Source organism: Eschrichtius robustus, chromosome 1 (assembly GCF_028021215.1).
Source record: "Eschrichtius robustus isolate mEscRob2 chromosome 1, mEscRob2.pri, whole genome shotgun sequence".
Lineage (NCBI taxonomy): Eukaryota > Metazoa > Chordata > Mammalia > Artiodactyla > Eschrichtiidae > Eschrichtius > Eschrichtius robustus.
Window position 1 is genome coordinate 47,674,369 of NC_090824.1, and position 22,178 is coordinate 47,696,546.

The 22,178-nt window shown below is 33.5% G+C and overlaps 1 protein-coding gene across 1 annotated transcript in view; it reads right to left on the reverse strand.

The window, feature by feature from the left end:
* Positions 1 to 22,178, reverse strand: part of STYX (serine/threonine/tyrosine interacting protein) — a 36,685-nt gene continuing 14,507 nt past the window's right edge. Inside the window, exons 4-11 of the mRNA XM_068545417.1 lie at positions 20,277 to 20,374; positions 17,399 to 17,459; positions 16,959 to 16,995; positions 16,493 to 16,532; positions 16,350 to 16,400; positions 14,198 to 14,270; positions 6,046 to 6,139; positions 1 to 3,556 (exon numbers count right to left, since the gene is read on the reverse strand). Of these exons, the coding sequence (XP_068401518.1) occupies positions 3,483 to 3,556; positions 6,046 to 6,139; positions 14,198 to 14,270; positions 16,350 to 16,400; positions 16,493 to 16,532; positions 16,959 to 16,995; positions 17,399 to 17,459; positions 20,277 to 20,374 (528 nt within the window). The 3' untranslated portion in view covers positions 1 to 3,482. The remainder of the gene's footprint in view (positions 3,557 to 6,045; positions 6,140 to 14,197; positions 14,271 to 16,349; positions 16,401 to 16,492; positions 16,533 to 16,958; positions 16,996 to 17,398; positions 17,460 to 20,276; positions 20,375 to 22,178) is intronic.

The window sequence follows — 22,178 nt, forward strand, 5'->3', positions numbered from 1 at the left end:
TCTTCACAAAATAATTTTAATACTTTGTGCCTGAGCTAGCAGCATCTTGCACTGTGACATTCCTATACATACATAAGCATTTGATCCAAGTACAGATGTTAAAAGCAGAGTAACTTAAGCAATTGTCTGTACAAAGGTAAATAGACACTGTAGGTTATTTTTCTTTTTGAATCATTTTTGCTGCATAGTAAATTGCAATTACATGTCAGTATAATGTTACTGATCTACAAAATACACTTTGAACTGTGAGGTATGGCAACTCCCTATGAGAGAGAGCTAGCATGTAAACCTGAATATTTTGAGTGATTATTATTTTTTTTTTTAGCTGCCATGGATGGATAAGACAAAAAAAAAATCCAGCATTCAAAGACCCTAGAAACTTATTTTTCTAATCAATAAAAAAAAATAAAATCTTTTAGTAATTTTCAGCTGTTTCCTATCATTTACTTATTGGAGCACTGATGAATGGACAAAATAAATATTGAAGTGAAGCTAAGTTCGTTATGGAATTATGGATTAAACAGTTATCTGAAAAAAAAAAGTCTGCCAGGTAACTGCTCATTTACTTTACATCAAGTTGAGATTTTGATATATATCTCTATATATGCACCCCAACTTTATAATTCAAGATTGCAGTTAAATACTTCTAATTCATTTAAATTACCATGGTAATAAGACAATTATAAACCTTATATTTTCTTTAAAAGGACATGCTTAACATTTTCTGACATTACTTCTAAACTCAGATGAAGCACAAAATCCTCCCAAAACAAATAGTCTGCTCTGAAAGTTAGTTGGTTGAGAGTTGGTAGCAAAGGGTATCATGGTTTAATACTTCCACCACAGAGTAGATACAAATAAACAAAGATAACTGCTGTTTAAACATCTGATAAGATATTAACAGGAACCAATGGACTGAAATTACAAGGTAAGAATACTGCCATTCCAGTTTGAATATTTTCAATATTCAAGTTTCATACTTTCAAAATGGACAATAAAGCAGTTCTCCTATGTTTTGATGCAATATCATTTTAAATTCTGTGCCCAGGTTAATATTTAATGTTTAAAATTGGGTGCTGGGTCACTCATACATTATTCAAATATTCTAGAAAATAAATCAGGATTGGTTAAATGTACTGTAGAGTTAGCTATCACAAAACATCAGTGGAAACAGAGGAATTATAGAAATGGAACCAAATAGAAGAATAGGAAGAGCTACCAGAAGAACGAGTTGAACACTGGGTGGAAGAATGAACCCAAGATAAAACAAACTTGCAGTATTCTTATAGAAAGAATAAACTTTTTGTCCATATTAATTTGTGCTCAAGAAGATGACAGTCCTTTTTTCTAGTGTTTGTGAGAGTCTTTAATATACAGTGCTGGGCAGGCACTTTAGTGCCAACATAAAAATTACAGTGGTTAGAAAAAGTGGAAAATTACCAACTGTAAATTAATAACCAAACCTGTACTCTTGGCCAGACTACTAGAGAGGATATGTGTATTTAAGAAATTAATTTAGAAAATCTTAACTGCCTCATTTTTAAAACCTAAATGGACTATTATGAAGATTCTTTTAAGCCGTTTTTGTGGAATGAAGCATCACAGATTATTAGTTTGCAAAAGACATCTTTGCTGACCTAACCAATAGTGATCTATATACAGGAAAGTTGTATTTTCTGGCACTTCACCAGCTGGAATTTCTGAACACTCAATGCAAATCTTGACTATACTAGACCACCACACCCAATGACCTAATCACACAACAGAATACAAGACTACAATGGGATTGACAATATGCTGTTATTTTAGGGTGGTAAAATAGGGAAGGGAAGGGAAATCAGAAGAGGAATACCACCTGGGGCAGCAGAATTAACAAAGCAGTTTTGATTCACTGCCACTCTCCTGCTATGCTGGATAAAAAAGCTTTTACTGTATTATTACACGTTAGGGAGGAAAGCGAAGTAGGTAACTTGCTACCTACCTTACAAGTCCCATCAGTAAAGCACCTCAAGAGAGGACTGAGAAAAGGGAGATACAAAGGAGTTTTGTTTGTGCTACCCTAAATCACCAACTATAAAAAGTTAAAAACACTCCTCTCCTCCCCAACATTATACTTAAAATAGCAAAAATGTTTTTCTTAGAACAATTTTTATATGTATAAATAAAAACATGGAGAACCTAGGATCCATAAAGTGACTTTGCTAATGCAAATTATGGGGGAAATTTGGATTAACGCAATGCCAAGAACTGATTACAACACTAATTTATAATACACTGAAGTCTCCCACAATCACTTTTCCCCAATAAATGCATCCTCAAAGAAAAGCATTTGTCTGAGCCAGAACAATCTCACAGAATCATTAAGACAACATAAAAATGGAGTAAATGCTCCATATTCCAAATAATTTACTAAGGTTTCTTCAATCCTTAAGACTTTCAGTTTGAACTAATTTATGGTTTAAAAAAAAATTACAGAAAAATGTTCAAAACTTTTCACTGTTCTACATACTAATTTAGAGGACATGAGGATTTATTTTTTATATTTTCTAACGAGGCAAGGCACTTTTCTTTTTTGGGCTTTGTTTAGGAAAAAAATAGTGCTACACTGGTTTATTATATTCTATTTAGAACCATTTTGGACAAAGAAAAAACAGGCTACACAACTCAAAAGAACAAACACAACATTTGGCTTTTAAGAATGCTAAAGGAAAGTCACTTGAGTTAAAACTCTCCTTGTTTTTGAGCATCTGGTATTATAAAGCGAAACATTTTCTTTTGTTCATTAAACTTTTTTTTTTCTATAGGATAAAATTAGGAAGGTAGTAGGAAAAGAAGCAATACTTGGATCATGTTAAAATAAGGACAGTTGGCTAATGTCATGATTTAAAGATTATTAAGATGGGATCAAGAAGTTTAAAAAAATTAAAAGATAATTAAGCTACTGAATTATATTAAAAAAGAAATGTGGCAGATTCCTGCATTTGTTAATGTTTCTGTAAGAGGCTCCATCATAAAATTGAACTGTAAAATTATTTTTAAAATGTAATACGTAGAACACAAAATGAACTTTTGCAAACTTTAGGAAATTCTTTTGTTATAAATTACCCAGATTTTATAAACAAGTCCCCCTAACTTGCATTTTGTTTAAAGTAACAACTTTATATCATACAAATAAATTTCAAGTATGAAAAGTGCATTATTGCAATAATACCTCTTTGCAAGTCCAAAATTCTTGGTTTATAATAAAACTGTAAAGAATTTAAAAAAAAAAAAAAAAAAAAAGAATAAAACCATCAGTGCCATCTATTGCAGAAGTCCGACATCTTAAAATGTTGCTCAACAAGTCGCAGAGAAACACGTCTGGAAGCAACATATAATTGAAAAGAAACTACTTGTGTTTTTACCATTTTACATTATTACTGTCTGTAGTATTTTCTCCTTCCCAAATAGAAATTCACATCCTCTATACTGTTGCTCTTGAATCAGCCATTCTGCGCAGTCGCCACTTGCATGCTTCCAAAATCATCTTCTTCTTCATGTGTTCTCTTCAAACTGCCTAAAAGTTATTGCATGAGCATAACATATAATGGGAACTTAAATGAATTCATTCATTAGAATGTTACAACTAGCAAAAGCTTCATTTTTCACGAAGTGTTACCATATATATGACTATGAAAATTCTATGACTGAATTTTTAGTAAACTGTTGTAAATTCTTTTGTTATAAACTACCCAAAGAACTTTATATCTTCATGACATTTTCCCTCTTAAGAATTAAGTATTAAGGTATTTTATATAATGAACATTAATTTTTAAAATAGTTTGAAAATAGAATTTTTAAAGGGATAACGGTTCATAATTGGTTACTGAGTTTGTTTTTTAGGCTCCATAAACATGTGACTTAGGACACTGTACATATGTACAATTTTATTTTGTAGATGTAATTATCCTTTTGCTTCCACAGATGCTGCCAAAAATATTTTTTCCACTGAAACTGTGATTTTATTACCAACAAGTCTAGAGTTGGGAGAAAGGAAGCATGTAGCAGATAAGAGATTTTCTTTTATCTACTCTTCACATCAGAGTCTGTTAGTACAGAAATTTCCCACACAGAATCAGAGCTATCCCCATATGCTCAACAGTTATAATCAAGAAATTCTGAGTCTCAATGGAGGAGAACTTTAGGGAACAACTGAACTGGTAGAGGGTTTGCTGTGTTATCTGCCTAACAGTCGCATGACCTTAAACTTATGCCCTAAAGGTTGTGCTAAATCATGGTAATAATGTTAATACAGAGGGTGGATTCCAACAGAAAACTAATGTTTCACTGTAAGATTAAAATTAAGGATAGAAATATAGTATTGATGGAATAGAGAAGAAAATATGCTAGCCATAAGTCTAAATACAGTGGTTATAACAGTTTCAGATGCAGTGTTGCACCTGCATTCTACGAAGGGAGGTAAGAGACATAGGTAACTAATACAAGGCAGAAAGTGAGGAGGTACAGATAAAGCTCTATGGCAGTTTTGAATAACTAAGATTAGAGGAAGAGTAAGTTAATCATCATGTTTTCTTGAGGTAATGACATCTGAACCAAGTTTTTATGGACAGAGAGACTGAAGGTGATGCTTTCTAGGTGGAGAATAGAAGACACGCACAGGAAACCATTAGTAGTCCCATTTTCTGGAGTGCATATATAGAGGTACAGTGAGAGATACAAATAAAGATCAAAAGGGCCTTTAATTACTACCTATGATGTGTTTTCTTCAGTAGAAATGATGCCAATGGGGACTTCCCTGGTGGTCCAGTGGTTAAGACTCCACACTCCCAATGCAGGGGGCCCGGGTTCGATCCCTGGTCAGGGAACTAGATCCCACATGCATGCCGTAACTAAGAGTTCGCACGCCACAACTAAGGAGCCCGTGAGCCGCAACTAAGGAGCCCACCTGCTGCAATTACAACCTGGTGCAACCAAATAAATAAATAAATATTTTAAAAAAATTATGCCAATGAAGACTTTTATACAGGAAGAATATCACTATTACAACTATCTTTCATGAAAATAAGTCTGGCCACAATGTACAGAACAGACTAAATAACAAGAGTTGGAATAGGAGGCCAATATGGACCTGAACTTGACCGAAATGAAGGGTACTATAAAAGAGGGAGGGAATTCTAGGTACTGAGGAAACAGACCATCCCATTTTGGAAAATGATTAGATAGAAGTTGCAAAGAGTCAATGACAACTGGGAAGTTGAGCCTGAAGGATGGGTATATAGTATTTTCACTAAGGAAGTACAATATAGTGCTGGACTTGTGGAGCAGATCACCAGTGTTAAATTTCCAGGTCCAACACTAACCAGGTACGTAACCTGTTTCTCCTAACTTACAAGGTTGTAGGTTCAAATAAGACTGAAAGGAACTCTGGGAGAGAAAAACCATAAACTAAAAAAATTCCATGAATGCTCTAATAAAAAGAAAGGAGATAAAAAAGGGTAGCAAGGTCTTGGAGAGGATGGCAAAAGTTAGGATTTTGAGAGCATGCCTGGATCATTAACTTTTAAAATGGGGGAGGGGACACTGCAATAGGGAAAGGAGAAAGGATTCAAATACTTACGGCAAGAGAAAAACTGAGGTAGCTTACATTTAGTCACCCTGCTTTTACTTACAAACCACCTTTCATTTTTAATAAGACCACCTAAGTGTATTTAGGGCCTCGTCTCCAGACCCCTCTTATTATTTTAATCTTTGCAACACAGTTATACTACTTAAAGATTTAAAACTCAACAAAGTAGAAATCTGATCTTCCAACCAACACGTTCTAATTAACTAGTGGTGTACACACAGAAGCTCAATATAATACATATTTAATTACAAAGTTTTAAAATTTGAAATTATTTTAATTCAATAGTCCATCCAAAAATTTTCTAAACAATTTAAATTGTTCAGTGTAACTTGTTAATGAGCAAAAGATGCTTCTTCTCTTCTATTCTTCACTACCATCATCTTTCTTCCCAAATTTCTCCAAAATGAAAAAATCCTTACCTGTGGTGCCAGAATGAACAGATAACGACCTTTCTATCTGAAGTGGCGACATCATCTGTATTGTTAATTTCGCTAGGTAGATGGCTTCATATTCCTAGAAAAGATTTTAATTAACCTGAATATACATTTAAATTCTTGGATACCCAAAACAAAACAAAATTTTAAACGTGGTTAATGCATACATTACTGGTATTCTTAGTTTATATTGAAAACTCTGGTGCCATATTGCTGTAAAAGAAAGGCTTAAAATTCCTATCTTATAATTTCACATTTATTGATGAGACTATAAATCAAGTCAAGCAAATAGCTTGCACTATGGCACTGCACACTGAACTGCCAGTCAGTATGTATTCTCTGCCACCCGGCATAAGCTATATGATCTCTGACTTCATCTGTTAAAACACATACATACCCCCAAAACCCAAACTGGCAATCTCATAGAATGATTATAAGAATAAAAAGAAATAAAACATTTTAAAAAATCAGATTAATATAAGGCATTTAATTGATTCAAGTATACATTTGGTTCTAATTCCTTAAAATCAACAGTCCTCTACTTCCAGTTAAAGATGGAGTAATAAAGGCATTCCTATCCCTCTCCCCTTTCTGAAAACAAAAAATAGAGAACTCCTTATTCGAAGAAACTAGGAAACATCCATAACCCTGAATATGAGAAGAATGAAGAGAAAAGTAAGGAATTAATTATCAAATAAGTCAGGATACTGGCTACCTTTATGATGGGAAAAAGAGAATTATGATTAGAAAGAGGCCTCAAGGGGGCTTTTGGGATTCTGGCAAACATTCAATTCTTCACGTGGATGGCAGTTACATGGATGTTTATTCGCACTTTATGCATTTTTATATATGTGTATTATATTTCACAATAACATTTAAAAAAAATGGAACCAGACTAAGCTATGCACAAAAGACGCCTGACTGCGGATATCAGACAGAGTGGGTACAGCTGACAAACCTAACAAGCCCTTGCCTAGTATGATACAGCCAGGAAGTGTGCGTGGGCTGTGGGAGGAGGAAGGGCATACTAAGGAAAACGTGAACATCCACACCTGGCATTTCTGCAAGACGCAAGCGATGTGGAGGAGAAACTGGGTTGCATGTTGCCAAGCATCGGCTGATCTTGGTCAGCTGCAAGTAAAGGCTAAACCATTGATTCTCAAGCCTGGCTATACCTGAGAATTACCTGAGGTGCCTTAAAACCTGTAGGTATATAGTCAGCTCCTCTCCTCCCCCCACCAGAGATTCTCATTTAACTGGTATGGATAACGTTCCCCAGGTGATTCTAATGTGCATGCAGTGTTTATCAATCTAAACAAGAAGAACCTGTGACAAAAGGGGGGCTCTTTTTTTTCCCACTCGCTAAGTAGAGTCATAACACTGGAGAAAAGTGTTGGTGAGAAAGTCTTCCAAGACAACTGGGAAAATTTAAGCTGCCTACCTTTCCCCACCACTCCCCTGGTCCCTTTCCCACAACTTTATTGTTGGGCAAATGGCTTATCTAAGAAGAATGTCTCCAGTTCAAAGGTGACCAATGTCAAAAAGGAACCAATGTACGTCTTATGTAAAGATGTTTGCAAGGGAAAGAAAAGCAACATTATAACCAAAAGTCTATATATAAAGAACACTGCATGAAAATTACACCATGGAGCAGGTGAAAATTATAATTCCCCATGAAATCGATGAGAATACGGCATTTCTGAAACGACTTCAAAGAAGAGATAAAAGGATTCATGGAAGAAATAGGACAATAAAAGAGATGACTATGCCATTTCCTACCATTTCAGAAAACAAACAGAACGCCCCTCTTAATCCTAGTTTCCCCTCCAACTACTGTTTCATTTCTGTTTTCCCCTTCTAAGCATAATTCCTGGAATTATCTATTCTTGCTGTTCACATTCCTCTCTTCCCATTTTCCTTTCAACTCTGAGCAATTATGCTTATCTTCCCCCCTCCACAAAAATTGTCAAGGGCACCAATGACATCATGTTCCTAACCTAATGTCAATTCTCAGCCCTTATCTTATTTAACCTATTATCAATCTTTGAAACGGAGGGTCATTCCCCACTCTTCTAACACCTTCTTCACTTGACTTCCCAAACACCAGACCATCCTGATTTTCTTCCCAACTCACTGGCCACTCTTTTCAGCCTCCTCTGCTGATTCCCCATCTCCACAATCTCTACATGCTGGGAATACATTAAGGTTCTGTTTTTGAAATCCTTCTCTATCCACATTCACTTCTCTAGTGATCTCATCCAGTTTCAAAGCTTTCAATAGCATCTATATATTGATAACCCCTAGAAATACAGTTCTTTCTCATGAAATCCAGGCTTATATGTATACCTGCCCACTACCTAATAGCTCTCTCAACCTTAACATGACCAAAACCGACTCTTGATTTTACTCCCTTCCAATTTCACGCAGTTTCTCCCATACAAGCAAGTAGCAGTTCCTCTTCCAGTGTTCAGGCTACAAGGCTTAAATTCATCCCTATCTCTCTTCACATCCAATCCATCAGCAAATTCCATCAGCTCTACTGTCAAATAAATCCAGCATCTGATCTCTTCTCACCTCTCCCCCTGCAACCACTTTGATTCAAACCAACACTCTCCTGACTCCATCACTGCAACAGCCTCTTAACTCGAGCACTTGCTTCTGCCCAAACCCCAACAACCCCTACAGTATATATACAGTATACTATATTCAACACAGCAGCAGGCAATCTGAAGTTGTTCCTTCACTTAAAATAAAAGCCAAAGGCCTTACTTATAATGGCCTATAAACGTCTGTCATGTGGCCCCTTACCTCCCAGCTTTAATCTCCTACCGTTATTTGCTTACTCTGTTGCAGCCACACCGACCTTCTTGCACTTCTCGAAAATACTATGCATACTCCCATTTCAAGGCACTTGCACGTATATTCCTGCTACCTAGAATGCCTTACCCCCAATATCAGCACAGCTTGTTCTCCTAATTTCTCCAGGTCTCTGCTCAAATATCATTTTTGCAATAAGGCCTTTTCTGATCACCATTTAAAAATGCAATTCATGTCGCATCTTCTTATGTGGCCTTATTTCTCTCTCCCTTATTTTTCTCTGTGACCCATTACCATCTGACCCACTACATTTCACTTTGTTTACTGTTTAATTCTCTCATTAGAATAAGTTTCATGAGGTCAGAGATTTCTGTCTATTTTGTTCTCTGCTTTACTGCCATTGCCTAGAACAATGCCAAATGAACATTTGATGAAACAATGAAGTATGGGAAAGGGAAGAAAAGCTTGAGAAAAATCAAGCCAAAAGAGAAAAGAACAAAGTTGAAAATAATTACAGAGAAAATGGCAGATATGGAAGAAAAAGGGAACCAATATAAAATATGTCTCTGGGAGAAAAAGCCAGGCAAATGAAACAGAACAACAAAAACAGAAGCCAAATACATAGTAGAAGAAAACTTTCTGAAATAAGGGAAGGTGTGAATCTGTAAGTGCTAAGGGCATACTAAGACTGAGAAGTTAATATAGAACAATCAACAAGATATACCTTGATAAAGCATCCTATGTTCATCCAGACAACACCTCCTCCTCCCAATCAAGTCTTTTAAGGGGGAAAAATTTTTTAAATTAGGCTCCCCTCAGACTTCTCTGGAGCAATATTCAATGTCAGGTCTGTGTGCAAACCCATAAGGGAAAAAGTATTAAACAAAAAATTTTTATCTAGCCAATTGTCATTCAAACATAAGAGCAACAGAAAAATATTTTCCAAAATGCCAGGACTTACGGAATATAGTTTCCAAGAACTCTTCTTGAAAATAATGCTCAAAGACAAACTCCAGTAGTTGAATAAAGAAGCTAGAATCCTATTTAAATGTAGAACTAAGGATGAACAACTAGAAAATGCGCTTATAGGATAGAATATAAATATTATAATCTGTAACAATGTAGAAAAAGTATAATCTTTTTTTTAAAAAAAGGAGATGGCAGGACATATAACAGGAGGTAGTTGAAGTAGATGATCTTATATTGCTAAGTAACAAGAGGTATAACATTTAAATATTTTTAAAGGTATAAGAGGTAACTCCTAGAAGAACTAAGACTAATAACAAAGCAGGTAGTGGAGGGGAAGGAGGAAAGAAGTAGAGGTATATAAATTTTTATCTTTTATAGTGGAAATCAACTGATAGTTATTTAAAAGTGATAACTCAAGAAACATATGTATATACTATAAAGTTACAATTGTGCCCATTAGAACTAAAAACAATAAATTTAAAAATTATCAAAAGAATACAAACATACAAAGAATTCATAAACTTTATAGTGAAAAGTTTAAAAAAGATGCACTTAAAAGAGAAAGTGTGACATGAAATAAAAGGACAGACAAAAGTATATATCATTTTTAGTGCAAGAAAGTGGGATAAATTCACCTATTAAAGAAAAATAGTGATAAATCAAATAGCAAAATCCAGCCATAGACCATATATAGGAAATGCATCTAAAACAAAGTGATTTAGAAAGGTGGAAGAAAAGGAATGAAGAAACTCACAAGGCAAATGCAAACAATATTACACAAGGTTTATTTCAAAGTAAAATAATTGAATGAAGGAATAATAAATATATAACTACAATGAAGACGTAACTTGAATTTTACCTACCAAATAACACAGTACCAAAATTGGCAAAGAAACTAGAAGAACTAAAGAAAAAATAAACAGAAACATAATAAAGTAAAGGAGTTTCAATTCACCTCTCAGCCCAAGACAGACGAAGCGAACAAATACTATCAGCCGTCTATGCACGGATGCAGAACCCACAGATACAGAGGACTGACTGTACTATGCCATTTTATATAAGATTTGGAATTCACGGGGCGGCAGGGGGAGGGGGGTGTCCTGAAACCAATCCCCCACGGATACTGAGGGACGACTGTATATTGAGCTTTATGCCCTGAAAACAGAGAATACATCTTCTTTTCAAGTGCCCAGGAGACAGTCGTAATAACAACTGTATATTAGGCCATGAAGAAAACATTAAAAAATTCAAGAAGTAAATAGTATTAGAAATGAACAAAAATAGAAAATAAACCTTGTCACCTATATAGTTAGTTTAAAAAAAAAAAACCTCTCAAACAAATGTTAAGTAAAAAATAAAATCAAAAGTGAAATCACAGAATATCAAGCTATAACAATAATAAAAATATTGCACAGCAGAATCTATGTACGATATGTAGAATATGGCTAAAGCAATGCAAAGAGGATAATTCATGGTCTTGAATTCCTGAAAGAATGAAAAACTAAGCTTTCAACCCAGGAAATTCACGAAAGAATAACAGCAGCAGCAGCACAAACAATAAAAACCTAAGGAAAGCAGAAAGCAAGCAGAAATTCAAATACAGAAAATTTATATAAACTAACCAGATCAAGGAAAAAAGAAAGCACAGATACACAAAATTAGAAAAAAGAATGGAAAAATATTTTCCTCAATTTTATCTCAAATCCTATGAAATGAATGATTATATAAGAGATTATGAAACCATCCAAAGTGACCTGAGGAGTATATGAAAATCAGACTTAACCTACCAAACGAAGAAAAGCTGTCCAAGAATTGGTCCACCCTCAAAATATACAAATGAATGAAATAATGAATAACTGAATTAAATTAAAAAATCAAGGTCCAATGATTTCACAGGTACCATATATCAGAACACCAAGAAGCCCGTAACTCCAATCTAATTTACATTGTTCTAGAGCACATAAAGAGAAAGCAAGTTTCCATTTTAAAAATGAGAATCACGTGATAAACACCCAAACCAGAAGAGGGTAGTATAGAAAAAAATTACAAACCAATATCACTTATTCAACTAATTCCAAAATCTTAAAAAAAATACTGACAAATAGAATCTAGCAACACATTCACGGAACATAGTCTACCATAACCAAGTGAGATCCATTTGTGAACCAAAATGATGATTCAAAATTAAGAAATCTAGCATAATGTGATCCAATAATTCAACTCACCATATTAATGGCTTAAAGGAGTAAAACTACAGTCATTCCATAAAAAAAAATTGTTTTAAGCTAAAAATCAACATCTATTCCTGGTAAAATCTCTTTACGTAGGCACAGACGAATACATACATACACACACACACACACACACACACACACACACACACACACAGTGCAATACTAGAAGCACTGACATTGAAATCAAGAATAAAGTACAAGTACTATACCACTATTACTTATCATGATTCTGATACAATGACCATCCAATGAGAAAGAAAAAAAAAATTAGAAAAGTTGCAAAATTATTATGATTTGGAGATGAAAATCTAAGACAATCAACTAGAAAATTTTTCAGAATTGTTTAGAGTTTAATAAGGTTGCTAACTGAAAACAACAAAAATCAATAGCTTTCCTATATACAAGTAAGCAATTAGAAAACATACTGGTGGAAAAAAACATTTTATGTATAATGGGAATAAAAGAAAATAGGAATAAATTTCATAAGAAATGCATATATTCTATATAAAGAAAACTTTAAAACACTAAAAGACATAGAAATTGACTTGAATAAATGGAACATACTCTTAGAGAGGAACATACTGAGAAAAATTTAAAGGTGTCAATTCCTTTTGAACTGTGAATGTAGAGATAATGTTATTAAAAACAACTACAGGACTCTTTCCAGTAAAGGTCACACCAAAAAATAAGTGTTAAGAACATGCCAGGAAAATTCCAGAAAAAACATTAATGAGGGGATCTTGATTAAATTACTTGATATAAGTAATATAAATTACTTACATAATATTATAGTATTTAAAACTGTTTGATACAAGTGCAGCAATAAGCAGATCAATGGAACAAAATACAAGGTCAGAAACAGACTCAAGTATAGATCAGAATTTGGTATATAATAAAAATGGCGTTTCCAATCAGTTGGATAAAGATAGATTTTCTTAATATACAGAGTCCTTACAAGCCAATGAGAAAAAGACCAACAACCTGATAGAAAAATAGGCAAATCATAAGGAGTTGTCACTTTTACCACCATGATAACAATGATCAAGAAGTTTCATAAAACACTTTCACTATTGGTATTGATTAGGTATGGGTAAACAGGTACCCCTTGTTTCCTGAAGCCTTTTTAGAGGCAATTTGGCAACATCAAATTTCAAATGCCCTCTGACCCAGCAATTCTACTCTGATCAATTATCATACAGGTGCATTCACACATGTAAACAAAGATGTACCTACCAGGATATTCTTTCCCATGTTGTTTAAAATCGTGAAAGGCTGGAAACAATCTAAAGGTCCATGTATAAGCAACTGGTCTTATATAACTGCGATACATACATACATCTGTGTACGTATACACATAAAAATATTATGCAGGTAGAGCTATATATGATCTTCAAGATATACTATTAAGGAGACTTACTTTTCAAGTATTCTTCTTAGGCATTATTGAATTTTTATTTTTTTAACCGTGAGTATTTTTTTCTCTTTTAAATGAAGTAAAAACTAAAAGTGAATTAAAAATAAAAATGAAGTAAGATTTAAAGTTTGGTAACTGAGACAACCCATTTTGTAGTGCTCTTGATGTCTCAATGTGAGATTTATTCCTGCATAACTGGATGGAATCAGCCAGAGCACATTCTTCACCTATGATTTTCCTTCTTGGAAAAAAATTAAATAAATTAATCAGATAAATTCACAGGTTTACTTTACTGTCTTTTTAGTGCATCTTCTAGGCATCATCAAATGTGAAAGAATATGGAAAAGATAAAGCATATAAAACAGAAAAGGCTGCTATATGTAATACGTTTAGAATCAAAACTCTCTTATGCTCTGTATGTGTGATTAAAATAAAGAAGTAATTGAAGACATTTCTAACATCAAGTATTCTACTTTAGGTTGAAAAATGTGCCTTTAACTCTTTTTTTCTTGTTAATGGTAGCTTTTAAGAAAATATTGATAATTTTAAATACAGATGTAAACTTGAACAAAGAATCAAATTAATCAGATTATGGCAATTTTTAAGTATTTACAAAGTAAACACTACAACTAAATTACATGAACATAAGATTTTAATTATCCTACTTTCTGACTGCCTTAAAGAGGAAGAAGAGAGAAGTTACCTGAAGCTGATGGACAAATCCAGCATTAGGATTAATACAAAATCTTCTTTCTTGAACGTAAGCAAATGCATCTCTGAAAACAAAAAAAGAAAACTAAGGCGATAATATTATTTCATGAATTAATCTCAATTTTTCCAGAATTTATCTAAAATAGGAACTTACCTAACAATTTACCTAAAATAGAAAATCATAATCATACAGCTTGTACTACAGAGAGATAGTAAATTGTAGTGGAAAAACTGAAAGCATGGTCAGACTAAGTATCACAATTCGTTTGCTTCCCAGCTGTGTGTCCTAGGGGACACTTCTCAGCTTCTCTAAGCTTTATTTTTCTCATCTGTAAATTAGGCATTATAATAATTCCTATCTTGGAGTACTACTGTAAAGATGGAAAATAATAAGTATAACACATCGTGTACAGCATCTGTCACACAGTACAAGCTCAGATATTATTACTGGTTAATAAATGAGAAGTATAGGGACTTCCGTGTGTTGTTGAGATAAAAGTGCCTAGAATAGTATCTGGCACATGGCAAAAACCCAATAAATGGAAGTTATTTTCACTATTAATATTATTACTGACACATCACCAAATAACAAAGAGAATATATAAAACAAAATCTAGCACATATTACTCATTTTCAGTTAAATAAAAGCATTTGTATTCAAATAATATTTAAGAATTAACACTTTTAAGCAAACTTTTCCATTATAATTTTAAGATAAAAAACACCAAATAAACTAAAGCATTTGGGACTTCCCTGGTGGCACAGTGGTTAAGAATCTGCCTGCCAATGCAGGGGACACGGGTTCCATCCCTGGTCCGGGAAGATCCCACATGCTGTGGAGCAACTAAGTCCATGCGCCACAACTACTGAAGCCCGTGCGCCTAGAGTCCCGTGCTCCGCAACAAGAGAAGCCACTGCAATGAGAAGCCCACGCACTGCAACGAAGAGTAGCCCCCGTTCGCCGCAACTAGAGAAAGCCCACGTGCAGCAAAGAAGACCCAACGCAGCCAAAAATAAATAAATAAATAAATAAATTAATTAAAGATAACTTGGAAAAAAAAAAAAACTAAAGCATTTGAATGTCTACTATATGTGAGGCATGTGGATCCAATGCTGAACATAGCTCAAATGGAGAGGGTTAATTGGGAACACAGCATTAGAATGGAGAGATTGATAGGGGCATGTCATGTGAAGTTTCATTGGCCATGTTAAGAATTATTAAGGATCAGAAACATTTGAAAGCTTTTTAGGGTAAGGTAACATATGATCAGATTTATCTTTTGAGAAAATCATTCTCACTGTGGTGTGGAGAACAGAACAGACTAGAGAAGGAAAGAAAACATGAGACCACTAAGAAAGTGACTACTGGAAGAGTCCAAAGGAAACATGACTAGAGCTTGGATTAGGGAGATTAAATAATGATAAAGAGAAAGAGCCAGATTCAAGGAATACTTCAGGACAAAAAACAGACAGGATTTGGTAAAGGATCAGTTTGGGACATGAGGAGTGAAAGAGAAGGCGGTATCAATGATTACAACAGATTTCTAACTTGTACAAGACACACTAAGAAAGAAAATACTGTACATTGGCCAGCTTTTTTGGTTTGTTGTAGGGTGAAAAGCTCATCAGCCTGTCTCTCTCTCTCTCTTTTGTCTATGCAATATGCTTGGAAAAGATGATTTTGGATAAGACAAACAATGAATTGTGAACAGACACTAAAACAATTCTTAGGTAATTTTTCACCCAACTACTGTTAAAGGAAAACATAATAAATTAATCTTTTAAACAAAGCAAGCAATTACATCTTTGTCTAAGAGTTTTTAAACTCAGATTAACCAATTCCCTAGTAGTAAGCAAGCAGTTTTCCATGGGTTATTCCAACTATAATTATCTTTGGTTTTTAAAATAACAAGAGTTAGCACAAGCTCCATAAAATAACAAACATTAGCCTAAGTGGATCTATACAAGGTAGACACGCTACAAGGATTAAGAGACTTAACCATGGGATAAAAGGGCCTGCCTAATCAAACATGACTAGATGACAAAATCAGGAGATTATTAACTTAAAGCTCCTAAACTGTCTCCATTAAGCTTTATTTTAATGAGAATCTAAATTGTGGCTAGGTTTCAGAGTACTTTCTTACCTGTACTTCATTCCAAATGTTTCCATAATGTATGCAATAACAAAGGCAGCACTGAAGAGGGGGAAAAAATTTTTAGAAAAAAACAGAAAACACAACTCATTAATTAAATGCAAGAGAAAGAAAGATTATCTCTAACTTCATACCTCCTGGAGATCCCTGCATTCCCATGGACAAGAACTTTTCCTGAAAAACAAGAAATAGTTATTCTGATAGAAAGATACCTGATTCAGCAGCTAAAATATGTTAAAACTATGTATCATACTACAATAAAATAAATCTTTTCTTAAACATTTTGTGTATTTTATATGTACAATTTGGATACTTACTGATTTTCAAATCCTTGAATTTATTTATATTAACTGTGTGGAGATTACAGTAGACTTTTAGGTTAAAGAGATTTAAAGCTGACCCAGAACATGAAAAATAGTTCTATAGAGATATTTAAGAAAGCCTATCCAAATGAAACAAAAAGTTGGGAAAATACAAATTTGGGAAGACATAAATGCAGAATATGAAAGTTGTAATTAAGAAGAATACTAACTAAAAAATTAACTATCATAAATAATCTCCTAAAAATAAACATAAGCTAAGTAAAGGAATATTATTTACCTCCACTTTGTAAGCTCCCATCAATAAATTCTTTAGTCTGAAGGCAAAAGACAATGTGTTATAATAAAACATGTGGAGTAACATAAGCATAAAATACATACATACATACAGTGAAACATATTGAAAATAATTTCCTGATTATTTATATGAATAAAAATTACCTTATGTCAAAAATCTCCAAAATGCTACAAATACAACTATTACAAGTTTAAATATTAGTTTGAATTTAAGAAATTTGAAGTGTGATTTCTCAAATATTTGGAGATCATAAAAAGGTTTTAAAAATAATAAATTTTTAAAAAAATATAATCCCACAATTTTCAGACATAACAAAGTAAAAGTAGTACAGGAGAAAATCATGTTTCATTAAGTTTTAGAACCACAATTAAGAGGTCAAATCATAAATAAATTTTAAATGATATTAAAATATTGATACCTACCATGGGGAAAAAACGTATTATATTTTCAACTGGATTATCTGCAATATCCAAGACTAAATATCTGAAAATAGAGTATTTTGTGATAAGCACATTTTCAGATAAAACTCTCTTCATATATAAAAAATATGAAAATTTTTTGGCAACCATGAAAATAATGCAAAACAACTTTCAAAATATCATATTCCCAAGAACCGAGCCATAGATTTTATACTGCTTGAAGGCACAGATAGCATTTAAAGCCTTAAATAACAAGTTAACATTTCTCTGATATCTTAGTATAAAAAAAAAATCTATCTGCTTAAAATAGAAAAATCACAAGTAGGAAGAAACCTTCCTCTAGATCAGAGTGGACCTGGAAAATAAAGACAAAAATTGCCTGTTTTCCTTATTGTTATTCTTCTATTTCTACCAACTTCCCTAGGACTAAAAGATTTTTCTCTGGATGGCCCTGCCACCTTTCCTCACAACCCTAGAGAGGACAATTCAGAGGAAGCCCAAAGTCTGAGAGAGAAGAAACTAACCAAAATAGAAGGCAGCAGTCTGACAGAGCCGTGAGTCAAACATTCATTGTTTGAACTAACCTTCAGTAGAGCAACAAGCAACAAAAGACCACCTGTCCTGGAATTTTACACCTTCAAAAACATTTAAAATAAGTCATTTTAAAACACTAGCCTTATTTTGTGAAAAACTTCTATTTCTGGAAATTCCCTGGCGGTTCAGTGGTTAGGACTCAGTGCTTTCACTGCTGGGGCCCTGGGTTCGAACCCTGGTCAGGAAACTAAGATCCCGCAAGCCGCGTGGTACGGCCAAAAATAAAAAATAAAAGCTTCCATTTCTAACCTATCCAACACCACCTGTTTATTAACACAACTTAGTTAAGTAATTAAGTTATAAAATTTAAAGTCAATATTGCTTTAATGATCATTTTGGTGGCAGCAACTTCAATAAATTCAGGGCTTATCACACAGAAGCTAAGCTGTATCCAGGACATTTTGGCACTAAAAACAAAAATTCTATACAAATTAGAAAGCTATATAGTACGGCATTTTAAAATATAACATTTTCATTTTCTTTAATATACACAAGTCTATATGTGTGTATACATAATACACATATACAGTAGAGAAAGTTTAGAAGGAAATATACCAAAATGTTAAAGTTATGTTCCTCTGGGTTGTGGATTTATGGATGACTTTTTAAATATTTTTCTTGGTGTCATTCTGTATTTTCCAACATATCTATAAAGAACAAGTATTTCTTTTGCAATTAGAAAAAATTTGATCTATTTTATTTTAGATTACAGATATTCCCTTTTTAAAACTAGTTTTTATTAACTGAAAAATGTGTACACACAGTAAAAAATTCTAACAGTATAAAGACATCTGCAATGAAACCTAGGTCTCTCTACCATCCCAGACCCTAAATTTCCCTTCTCAGAGGTAACTACTGTCAAGTTTCTGGTCTGTCAGTCCAGAAATTGTCTATGCATATACAAGAATATATACCTAATGTACTGCATATATTTTTAAACACATGGCTCTGCACCTTGCTGTTTTCATTTAATAAATCTTGAAGATTAGTCCATATGAGCACACATAGAAATATTTCATTCTTTTTCATGGTTACAGTATTCTATTGTGTATTCACACAATATATTTTATAGTCTCTTATACTGATGGACATTCAGGTTGCTTTCATTTTTACAAACAATAAAGCAGAACATTAAAAGTTTTAACATATATGTTTTTATACAAATATTTCTAGAATGATATCAAAAAAAGAGTTAATAGTAGCTGCCTCCTAGCTAGAGATAGACTAGATAGCTGGGTTTAGGGGAGGAAAGAGACATTTTCCTTATATACCTTTTTGACCCTTTGGCCTTTGTATCATGTGTAATATATGCTTTATTTTTTTAAATGAAGCTAAAACAAAGAACATTAAAAACCATCAGATGCTCAACCTCATCATTTTAAGATAAATGAGAAAGGCAAATTAAAACTACACAAGACACCTTTTTTACTCCAGGAGATTGGGAAAAATTGTTTTATAATTTTGTCTTAGAGAGATACCAAGGAAAGAGTCCCTCTCATTTACTTCACAGTGGGAATGTAAACTGATACAACTCACTGGAGGGCAATTTGTAACATCTATTAAAATTTAAATGCTTACGTTCTTTAATCCAGCAATTCCACCTCTACAAATTTATCCTACTGATATATTCACATATGAATTAAATGATATATACAGGGATACTCACTACATTAGCAAAAGTCTGGAAACAATCTAAATGTCCAACAAGAGGAGATGGGTTGAATAAATTTTTGTACAGTAATACAATGGATTACTGTGCAACTTAAAAAGAATAATGCAGGAGTTCCCTGGTAGCCTTGTGGTTAGGATTCTGGGCTTTCACTGGTCAGGGAACTGAGATCCTGCAAGCTGTGCAGTGTGGGGGGAAAAAAAAAGAAGAATGCAGCTAAGAAATAATATGAAGCAATCTCCAAAATACGTAATTTTTAAAAAAGGCTAACTTGATCTGTAAGAATATGTTTATATATGTAACATACCTCTGGAAACATACTCAAAAACAACGGATACCTGCAGGGAGGAGAACTGAGTATCTAGGGGACAGGAACAGGGAAACCTACTTTTCAGTATACATGTTTTTGAACATTTAGAATTCCACATTCTGTGCATGAATTACTTTTTAAAAATATTTTAAAGGAAGTTTATTCTTTAAATGATGTACTGTATGACCCATCTTTATAAAACATATATATACAGGAGAAAAATCCGATATAATAAAATCAACTTGAAATAAAAACATTACATGTTTGCTACCCTTAACATTTTTATAAATTATAGCAACAATTCTTACCTAAATAATTGTTGAAAGTTGGGTTTAATAAAGTTTGCTTCAATATTTTGTCTTATACATATTATATGAGTTATTCCATGTTTCTGTAGTATAGGTAGCTATAAAAAAAAAGGGAGAGAAATAGTTTAAAATACAAAACATCATCTTATTGTAAAACAGATACTTGAAAATACACAGGACTCAACTTTAGAACTAATGTAGCCACGTCTGAGCTTTAAGTACAGGGGATCAAAGCTAATTTCATAATAACATACCTGAAGTGATCAGCAAAATATTTCAATGATTCAAGGTTAATATACTACATGTCCTCAAAAGGCTAACAGGATTATTTTATATCTATAATTTTAGAGCTTGATATGACCTTAAAGATAATGTATTTGGGAAACAATACTACACCTTCATTATATACCTTATTGTACACTTTGACCTTTGTATCATGTACTTTATTACATTATTATACTTTATTACTTATTTATAATTTACATTTATATACTCTTTATTATTTATTTATAACACTATATAGTGGTTAAAGGCATGGGCTTTGGAGTCATGAGAGACCCCAAGCTCTAGATCCCAGCTCTGCTAATGACCTGAGCACTGTGGCTCAATTTTCTCACATGAAAATAAGGAAAACCCTACCTATTCACTGAGTGGTTGTGAGAATTATATAAGAAAATATGTTTGGCATACTGCCTGGAACACACAGCAAGGGTTTTCAGTTAATGGCAGTTACATATATTGACTACAATTTTTATTTTTTAGAGAGGACTACTATGACATAAACAGTTGTTCAACATCACTGATTTCTAGACTACTCCCTGCCTCTCCCAGTACACTTTTTCTACTGTAAGCCAGAATTAAGTTATACAATTCACAAAACCTAATTAACCTTTCAGGGTTTAAAAATTCTCCTGAAGTTAAAACTGGCAACTCCAAAGGATATTATATTCTGTGGTGCTTTTGAGCTCTACATTTAAAACAATTTGACATGACAACTCTAAGAACTATCAAATAAATTTTTATTTGCAAGTGACTATAGGTTTCAGTGAAATTTACAGGTGACGTTATTTTAATAGTTAGAACATAAATTCCATGAGAATAAGGACTTTGTTCACCGATTCATGCTAAGTATGTATAAAACAGTGCCTGGAACATAGAACTTGTTCAATAATTATATGTTCAAGAAATGAATGAACAAATCATGAAGAATCAGAATTAATAACCTTGAGTTTTCTATTTTCAGTTTATAATCCTATATATTTAATTCCCTTTCTGTAATAAACAGTCCAGAACAGCAATACTAATAATTCATGAAAGAAGTCAAAGAATAATTTCTATTTGTTATAGACTGAATGTTTGTGTCTCCCTAAAATTCCTATGTTGAAGCCCTAACCTTCAAGGTAACAGTATTAGTTGGTGGGGCCTTTGGGAGGTAATTAGATATAGATGAGGCCATGAGGGTGGAGCACCCATGATGGAATTAGTGCCCTTATAAGAAAAGGAAGAGACATCAGAGCTTCGTCTCTCTGCCATGTGAGGATACATCAAGAAGGCAGCAAACCAAGAAGAGGGCCCTCACCAAAACCTAACCATGCTGGCACTCTCATCTCAAACCTCCCAGCCTCCAGAACTGTGAGAAATAAATGTCGGTTGTTGAAGCCATCCAGTCTATGGTATTTATTACAGCAGCCTAAGCTAAGAAAATGTGGTTTTTAAATGTTAATTTTTGCAGCTAGGTTTCCTATGTCTGGCATAGATTAGAGTTCAATTATCTTTGTATTTCCTGAGTACATCCTGAGACAGGGGAAAGGAGGTAAGCATTTGGTAGGATTAACAGTGAATCAATGGGGACTTCCCTGGTGGTCCAATGGTTAAGACTTCACCTTCCAATGCAGGGGGTAC